The sequence below is a fragment of the Echinops telfairi genome, unplaced genomic scaffold (assembly GCF_000313985.2).
Source record: "Echinops telfairi isolate 266 unplaced genomic scaffold, ASM31398v2 ScPeMD7_2;HRSCAF=8, whole genome shotgun sequence".
Classification (NCBI taxonomy): Eukaryota; Metazoa; Chordata; class Mammalia; order Afrosoricida; family Tenrecidae; genus Echinops; species Echinops telfairi.
Genome location: NW_022103898.1, coordinates 76,519,989 through 76,529,385, shown reverse-complemented (window position 1 = coordinate 76,529,385; position 9,397 = coordinate 76,519,989). Strand labels below are relative to the sequence as shown.

The following is a 9,397-nucleotide window of genomic DNA, read 5'->3' as shown; positions in this document are numbered from 1 at the left end:
GAATTGTACATAAATGGATACATTGGATGGTGTAAGATACAGCAAATACACACACACACACAAATATATACAATATAAGGGTGGGGAAGGGAGGAGAGATAAAGAGGAGCTGATTGCAAAGAGTTCAAGAAGAAAGAAAATGTTTTGAAAATGATGGTGGCAGCAATTGTACAATTATGCCTGATCTAATTGAATTATGGATTATTAATATCTGTAAGAGCGCCTAGTGAAATGATTTTTAAAAGGAAATAAAAGTGGGATCCCAGGAGACTCCAAGAGATTTGTGCCTCCCATTTTCAAGCTGGAAATTTGGTTGTTTGTACCAATATCTTCCTGCAAAAGAGTCAGGGGTCAGATCAGGTGTTAACACTAAATTGGGCGTTCCCTTCCTCTGCCCTAATTTCATCCCCAACCTCTCCCACATCACACAGCACACCAATCCAGTCCACAAAGCACCCTAGTCCTGTCCTCACACCGCCTTAGCAGGCTTTGGGGAGTACAAGTACATTATAGTGTCCAGGAGGGCAGTGGGCATGTAGCTCATGGGAAGGTAGATGAGCTTGGCATCCCAGCCAGCTGAGTACCGGGTGCGGGGATGGCAGGAGGTCAGCGCATGTTCCATGCAGTCCGTCACCGAGGACAGATTAGATGAGTACAATTTCGGCATGTATCCAAGAAACTTCTTATCTGTCCAAAATGAAAAAGGACCCAAATTATGCTCTAACCTATCACCCACTCTGAGATCAGCTTTGGGAGAAAAGTTCCTAAAAATTCCTATAGCCACCAAGTCACATCTCCCAACTTACTCCTACCAGATTGAAATGGCCCAGCCTTTCCCCAAAGCAGTTGTCCTACACTGAGCTGCTGTGTCTCAGCTTAAGAGCACCTGGACAGCACGAAGGAAGGGCTAAGTTAACACTATCATCTATGCAAGGGAAGACGACCTCTCTTATTTGTCAGCTGACTTATTTGTGATGGGTTTCTTTCCTCTCTGGTTTCAGTTTCCTTCTCAAAACAACGAGGGTTCAGAGAAGAAACAGGAGCCAGAGAGGAAGAGAACTTATTGACTTATTACAAGGTCCAGATCATGGGACTGATAAAACTGGTGAAGGGCACAGTCTTCTAGACAAGGGTTTGCTTCTCTCTGCACAATTCATACCCCACTCACAGGTTTCCAGGAACTTCACTCCATAAACCTCCTTGACTTCTGGATTGGCCTTGTCCCACACTGCCAGGATGTTTCTTGAATAAACATCTTTGGAAGTCATGCCAGTCCTGAACCCACCAGGCTCAATGATAGCCACTTTCACCCCAAAGAAGGAGAGCTCCCTCCTGCAAAGCAGACAAATATAAGGAAAAAGACCTCAGATGAACTGGGAAAGAAAGGGGTAAAAAAAAAAAGATAGACAAAAGGTAGTCAAAAACTGGGTGGAATCGGCTGGAAGCTTGAGGAGTTGGGGACGGAAGCGGCCAGTAGGAGAGCAATAGGGACCATGGCAGTACTTCTGAGAAAGTTTAAGTAATTAAAACAATTTTTTTATACTATAAGGTCAGTAATTCTCAACCCTACCTCTTCTAGGGCGAGACATCACAGAAGTGCTGGCAACTCTTATTTTCCCCATGTGCAAGCATCACGAGGCCTTGTGTATTTTACCTCCTGCATTTTCTTTATCCCTTTCCTGCCTTGTCCTGCCCGAGTCAAGCCCAGGTTGTCTCTCAGCAGAACTCTTGCACCAGGATTCTAATGAGTGTTTCTCTGCCGTCAGACTTACCTCCTGGGGTTCAGAGTCATCCTCAGCACAGCCAATGGAGGGGTCTCCACAGGCTGACAGACCAAGTAGCTCTTCTGTTCTACTTCTTTCTATGGGCTTCCAGGGCCAAGAGCACATAATGCCCATGGTTCTTTAGGGCCCAAAGAATCTCCCCAGCCCAGCTTTGTCCAGCTTCTCAGGTACCTGAGCAGGCCCAGCTACGTGATTCCTCTCTGGCAGTTCCATGGTACAGGTAGAACATTCACCCTTAACCTATGCCTCTGTCAATGTGAATCCCTCAGGCAGATAGCCATTTCTGGAAGCCCTTTTTGACCCAGCTGTCAGGCTGATCCCTCTTCTTCCATCTTTACCTGAGACCCAGCTTCAGGATCCTTCCCTCAACCAGGTGACTGGGCTAATGGGTTCAAGTATTACAGAGAAGATAACACAGTGTTTCAGGATATAGTCCTGTAAACAGCTATGGGAGTCTGCAGGTTAAAAAATGCTCGGTAAATAATCTTCCGAATTAGGACACAAAGTACCTGTGTTCCAATTTGGTCTCAGACAATTTTCAACTCTGAGCCCTACTTGAGGGCAGGGACATGTTTTACTAAAATTTATGGGACTGGTATCCTCCTTCTACTCAGAACATTGAAAAGTGGCTCCCTGTGATAGGTCACCCAATTCAGGCAAATGAGCAATCTCCAAGGAAGGGGACCTACAGCAGTGATTATATGAATCCCCTTGTGGTAGTTTGGTCTTGTGTCAACTTGGCTGGGCCAGAATTCTCTGTGGTTTGGCATTTAAGGCTTAGTAATCCCCCATGATGCAACCTAATACAATACAATCAATTTCATAATGGCATCTGCTGTGAGTAGCCAATCCGTTGTAAGAATTAAAGGGGACTACACCCCCTTACTCAGGTCACCAGCTTGAAGGAACTTTCTTTGGTGATTTGATCCACTTCCTAAGGAAGGGGACACTGCGGAAGCACCTGTGAGCTTTTTGCTGGGTCTAGGTCCCATCATCAACTGCTGGTTCTCTTGATTTGTGCCAACAGCCTGACAAATTGCATCCTGACCTTAGGAGCTGGCAGCAGCCTGCCCCCTGACCTGCAGACCTCGATTCATCTGCCTCTGCAGTTCCAGCCTGTACTTTTCCTATTGCTCAAGGGTTTATCATTGTCCAAGGCTACACAACTCAAGAGAATCTCCAGTTTCACATCTGACCCATGGACTTGAACCTGCCTGGACTTGGGCTGGATTTGTCCACTTCTACAACCGTGTGAGCCACTTTGTGGATATAAATATCTCACTAGCTCTCTCACTGACTTGCCTTCTCTAGAGAGCTCAGCCTAAGACAGCCATGAAAACATTCCCACAAAAGAACAGGCACAGGAGAGCTAGGGAGAGGTCTCAAACTGAGTTCCATACCTTAGGGAATCGGAGAAGGCCTCAATGCCATACTTGGAGATGGAGTAGCCTCCACCAGTAACGGTCAGCCTGCCCATGACACTGGCAACATTGACCAGGCGGCCCCTTGCCTTCCTCACTAGGGCTAGCAGGCTCAGGGTCACCTCAACCACTCCCAAAAGGTTCACATTCAGTAGCTTCATAAAGTCCTGTTTGGTCAACCACTCATTTGGTGCCAAGGGCACTGAGACGCCAGCATTATTCACCAGTCCCCAGAGACCTGGTAACAGGGGGAAATTAGAGAAGAGACAGTGTGAGGGTATACTCAGTATGGACACAGTTATAGTCCAAATTCACATTCCTACTGGGTGCAGAAATTCAAAGAGGTGTTGAATAGGGGGTGTGGGGCATAATTAATAACCACAAAGTATGTGCTGGGCATGGGGGTTTGCAGAGCCTGTAATCTGTTGGAGGTAGTAACTATGTCTTCCTCTTCCTTTCATTGGTCACGGTTCAGCCCATACCTGGTAGGTAATGGGTAATGCCATATATTTAATGAATGTAAGCACTGGTATTAAAGAAATAGAGTGTGTCCATTAGTCTAGAAACACTGATAATAGTGCTTAGATTTTCTACACATTAATGACATCCTATCTTCCACCTAATGTTCAGATTGTAGGTAGTGTAGGTGGAGGTGTACATTTCACTCACCATATTTAGTGAGTTCCCAAGAGAAAGAAGAGAGCAAGACTTAGGAACAGAGAAAAAAAGAAAAGAGAAACGGAAAAAAGTAGAAAGTCAATATCCTAGCACAGCCCCACAGACCTGAAATCCCAGGGTGGGGGGACACTGGGGAACCGTCCTCTAGTGGACATCAAAGGACTGGCTTTAAACCTCTTGCATCATTACTGAGAAACACTCAATCGGGAAGCAAAGTTCACCCTCTGTGCTGGGAAGTCTGATAGGCTTACTTCATACCCCAGTGTCCGGAGGCCCTTCTCTGCCCCAGAAAATGCCACCATCTCTCCTTTCCTTCCTAGATGAGCGCCCTCACCACATCTCCCTCGGTCCCCAACCAACCAGCTTTCAGGAAACTTCTAGGGAAAATTCAGGTGGTGAGGGGAGGACCACGCCAAAGGGGGAAAAAAAATCAGAATACGCACTGATGACATATTTAACAACCGAGTTCAGAGCAGCAAGAGCAGGCTTAAGCTGAATTTTGGGGGTGAGGGGGTGGGGAGGGGAAGGCTACTGGCTTTGGAAGTATTGGTCTTGAGAGATGGAAGGACTCCACTTGCGGGCAACTGATATATGGGTAGATTAAAAAGATATCATTTGTGGTCACCTGGATCTGGCAGCTTGGTGATGAGGGATGCATTCGGAAATGAACTTCAGCCTCCCCTTCCCACATTGGATTCAGCATGGGGAAGAAACCAGGGAACTATAGTGTTCTAGAAAATCTGTTAAATGGTTTGAAGGTTACAGATTCCCAGGAATGTCAATCCTCTTGTTTCTAATCCCAACTATGGGCATTCTCAGAGCAAACTGCTCCAGGATGTTCGAGCCCAGCCCCAGGAAGACCTGGGAGAGGAGGAGTGCCTTCATTTGACAAGGAGCAAGCAGGAGGACATAGGCTGAGGACCAACCTTATGATGAGGGGAAGTCCTCTGAACTTGATGAAGAGTATGCAATAGAACTGGAAACACGTGTACGGTGAAGAGAAACAGAACAGAATAGAGATCACTGGACTGAAAGAGGAGGGAAATGAAAGGAGATTATGTAAAAGCTGAGCGTGCTTCTACAGGAATCTTCGCACATACCCCTACTGCTTCCAAACAGGTGTATTCTGTTTTAACTAGAGCTTCTGCAGGGATGAAGCAAAACAGGAAAGAGACTGCAGTGATGGCAGCAAGGCAATTCAGTTACATCAGGGCAACACTGAGGAGAACCAGGTGAAAGGGGAAGATAAAAGAGCAGGGTGAAACCTTGGAAGACTCTCCATCTATATTAGGAAAAGGCCCGTTAGTACATCAAGCAGGAGACGCTTCTATAGGATTACCTGAACAAACTGAAGAATGCCATGGAAAACGAAGGAAGGTAAACCGACGATCTTAGGAACTTGGTGCTCCAACATTGTGAGCTCTTCACAGAAAACTTCCTGATCAAGCAGGATTCCTCTACTGGCTCCTACCTCGTCAATTTTACCCAAATAGTAACAGCTATTAAGAGACAGCAAGAGCTTTAAAGAGCTGCATTAGGGAGTGTGTGCCACCAGCAAGAGGAAAGACCCTACCAGCGATTCATTCTAAGAACCATCTTGTCTCCAAGAAAGGCTACTCAATAGAGCTGTGTGTTCTCCCAACCTCTTGTTTTATGACAGGGGTGAAACGCATTGACAGGTGTAACGGGTTTAATTTTATTTCCATTTAAGGCAATGTCTGTATAACTGTTATTGGCCCTGGTTCTGGCTTCATGTCCTGTGTTTTATCCAGAATGTTTTGTCCGGAAGGAAGCCTATTCAGCAAGTCTGACCTCCCTGAAGCACACACACACAGCAGGTTACTGGTTCAAGCCTAGCCAGTCTCTCTTCAGCCAAGCGCACCTGTTGGTAGAGAGACTGATTGATGGGGTGTCCACCTAACTTCTCCCTTCCTGAGAACATATCAGGTGCTGCTGAGCCTACTCTCTACTTCTGCCTTCCTCTTATAGTAACACAGCTGTCTGTGCTGGGGGAGGGTGTTGTTTATGTTGGAGAGTTGATTCCAACTCATAGCAGTAGGAAATTCCAAATCAGTAGGCATTCGTTTCTGAAGAAATTCTCATTGTGTTCTAAGATTGCTCATCATTTTATAAGTGGAAAGGATACGCACTATGTACAAAATATAATTCCTTACTTGTCACAATATGAATAGTAGGTATCTTTCAGGGGTGAAGTTATGGGCCTTTTTTTATCGGGATGCTTTTTTGGGTTTCCCAAAGTTATTTTGATTTCCATTTATAATCAGATGGAAAAAGTTAATAGGGTTTTGTTTGGTTTTCTTTAAGCAACATGCCAAGTTCTAAAGAGCCTCAGTGGTTCACCGGTAAGTGTTTGGGTGATAACCCAAAGCTTGGGAGTTCAAAACCTACCAGCCACTCTGCAGAAGAGAGATGTATCAGTCAACTGCTGTAAAGATATCTATCTTTGAAAACCCTAGGTGGCTGTTCTACCAGGTTTGTAAGGTCACTATTGGTCAGAAACAAGCTGTCAGCAATGAGTTTGAGGTTCTGGAAAGCAAGTTGTGAAATTTCAGTATCCTCAGCTGAAAAGAGGGCTTAACCTTATTATTTCCACAGGTAACTTTGGAGCACCAGGAAGACTGGGGTAAAGTACTGAATCCGGCTCCAACATGGCTCCTCAAACTCCAACTCAATCCTCCAGTTTTTCAGACTTTAACCAGAAAGTCAGCTTTGATCTCTAACTCGGGGCCTCAGACTGAAATAAACCAAGAACTTTAGCTTCAGGGGAAAAGGAGAGAAGATATGTGAATTCTGAAAGACCAAATTCTCATCAGCACAAACTCACTAAAACTACCGAGCTCCAGGATTGAGATGGGAGAGAGAGTGGGAAAGAGAAGGGGTTCGGGCTGGCAGGGTGGTGATCTAGATGAACAAGTACGGATTCACCCTGAAGCACAGGAATTCAGCCATAGGCATCTCTCCAGGCAGCAGAAGAAAGGTCTCCCAGTCACACACAACAAGAATCAAAGAGACACAAACAACAGGAATCTGGAAGGTACCTCTGTCCCCCACACGGTCCTTCACCCACTGAGCAGCTGCTGTGATGCTCTCTGTCTGGGTGACGTCCAGGATCACCGTCTCCAGTCTGTCTGATGTCTTGGCTCTCAGCTGCTCAGCCCCCTGCTCCGTCAGACACCCAGCCAGCACCCTCAAGCCTCGCAGGTCAAGCTGCCTGGCCAGCTGGTTCCCGAAGCCCGAGTCGCAGCCCGTGATGAAGACATACTTGTCTCGCAGGTGACTCACCACCTGCCTCTCCCGGTACCAGCGCAGAAGGTAATACAGGCCCACGAGAACTGCCAGGTAGAGCCACATGTCTTCAGGAGAAAGAGACAGACAGGCTGAATCAGAAAAGAGTGCGAGTCTCCCAAATTCGGAGGGCTGTGCAGTCAGCTGGCCTTCAGCCTCTTTGGCACAGGATCCTCAGCTATCTTCCTGTTCAATTCCTCTCGTAAGTATGACTGACCCTGACCCCAACTTGTGGACTCTGGTCTACTGATACCAACTCTCATGTCATTGGATTTCCCAAGGACCGCCTTCCTAGCCACTTATCCATCCAACAACGCTTCCCTTTCTTAGCCAGTCTCTCTCAGTATGTCCACTCCTCATTCTCTACCTATAAACACACACACACACACACACACGCATGTTAAGCAATACCCAACACTTGGGCTCTTCAATTCAGAACTGTATGTACTTTTGTTTCTGACTTAAGCCCTGCAATCGGGTCTCTGTGACCATGAGGATTTCCTGGGAGGATGCACATTGATGCACACCTGGATACAAAACTCAGCAGTGCGACCAACTTGTGTGCCTGCGGGCAGACTATGAGCCTCTCTGAGCGTGGGTTTCTTCACCCAGCTTAGCACACCGAGCTTCGCCAGGGCACAATGAAGGCTCCATCGCTGGGATTACAAAGAGAAGGCAAAACTGTAAAGGGGCGAGTGCCCTCTTGACCCAGTAAATCTCTGGGGCACAAAGGTGTCAGAGATCAGTAAGAGGAGTTAGAGCAGTGGTTCTCAACCTTTGGCCCTTTAATACAGTTCCTCATGTTGTGGTAACAACCCCCCCCCATAACATTATTTTTGTTGTTACTTCATAACTGTAATTTTGCTACTGTTATGACTCGGATGACCCCTGTGAAAGGGCCGTTTGGCCCCCAAAGGGGTTGCCACCCACAGGTTGAGAACCGCTGAGTTAGAGAAAGCAAATAATTATAAAGGACATGAAAAATATTGTTGATTTGGCAAATATTTTGCCATGTAAATCATAATTTTTAGAAACCTCAAACTCACTGCCATTGAGTCAAATAAAAAAGTGTGAAAAAAGTGGAAAGGAATACGAGCCCTCCTGATGGGGCAGGGAGGTTTAAGGGATCAGGGTCTTCCCCAAAGAGAAAAGAGAGGGTGTGGTGCTAGAGCACCCAGTAAGGAGAGAGAGGGGTGGGGACAGGCAGGTTGACTGGAACAACTTGGGCAAAAGTACAACATAAAACCCACTGACGTCCAGTTGCTTGCAACTCATAGTGACCCTCTAGGACAGAGCTGAGCAGCTCTAGGGTTCCTGAGACTGTAATTCTTGAAGGGAGTAGACAGCTTCATCTTTTTTACTGGAGAGCAGCAAGGGGCTTGAATTGCCAACTTTATTATCAACAGCCCAACATCTAACCCACTAGAAGTATATGTAGAGGTTTTACTCCTTCACCTCCTAAAAATGCTTTCTAAAAAAAAAAAAAAGCTTTATCTCACTCCCTGGGTGCCTAGCCACATTGCCTCTGTTCCTCCACCATGCAGATTCTACACATGTAGAATCTGGCCCCTCAGTACTGAAATTCTAAAATAGGAACCATTCCCCCACAAGTGCAGAATCTGGCCCCAGGGTACTAAGATTCTAACATAGAAACCATCCCCCCAGCTTTATTTTTTGAGTAATGCCACCAGGACTCAGATCCACAAGGACAACAGGGACAGTTGTGTAAACTCTCTAAACCAACGGTTCTCAACCTGTGGGTCATGACCCCTTTGGGGGTTGAATGACCCTTTCACATGGGTCACTCGATTCATAATAGTGGCAAAATTACAGCGACGAAGTAGCAATGAAAATAATTTTATGATTGGGGGGGTCACCACAACATGAGGCATTAGGAAGGTTGAGAAGCACTGCTCTAAACTCTAGCAAGTGGAGAGGCTGGAAGCCCGAAAGGGATTCCATCAGTTGGGACCAAAGGCTGATGGAAAAGAGGAAGGAGCTACCCCTGAGGTCAGCCCCATAAACACGTAACTGAGGAGGTTTGAAGATGAGACTAAAGTCATCCCTACTTGAGAATGATGAGGGCAATGAATGTACAAATGTGCTTTACACAATGGATGTATGTATGGATTGTGATGAGTTGTATGAGCCCCTAATAAAATGATTAAAAAATAATAAGAAAATGAAAATAAATAAATAAAGTCATCC

At 46.1% G+C, this 9,397-nt stretch overlaps 1 protein-coding gene across 2 annotated transcripts in view; it reads right to left on the bottom strand.

Annotated features, from left to right (window-relative positions):
* Window positions 1-184: 184 nt before the first annotated feature.
* Window positions 185-9,397, bottom strand: part of LOC101657590 (retinol dehydrogenase 16-like) — a 93,174-nt gene continuing 83,961 nt past the window's right edge. The window contains exons 1-5 of one of the 2 annotated variants that reach the window (XM_004700538.2): window positions 7,717-7,838; window positions 6,943-7,257; window positions 3,185-3,443; window positions 1,169-1,332; window positions 185-687 (exon numbers count right to left, since the gene is read on the bottom strand). In XM_004700538.2, the coding sequence (XP_004700595.1) occupies window positions 470-687; window positions 1,169-1,332; window positions 3,185-3,443; window positions 6,943-7,255 (954 nt within the window). In that variant the 5' untranslated portion in view covers window positions 7,256-7,257; window positions 7,717-7,838 and the 3' untranslated portion in view covers window positions 185-469. Of the gene's footprint in view, window positions 688-1,168; window positions 1,333-3,184; window positions 3,444-6,942; window positions 7,258-7,716; window positions 7,839-9,397 lie in introns of those variants that run through there. The other variant, XM_045288578.1, reaches the window with a different exon arrangement.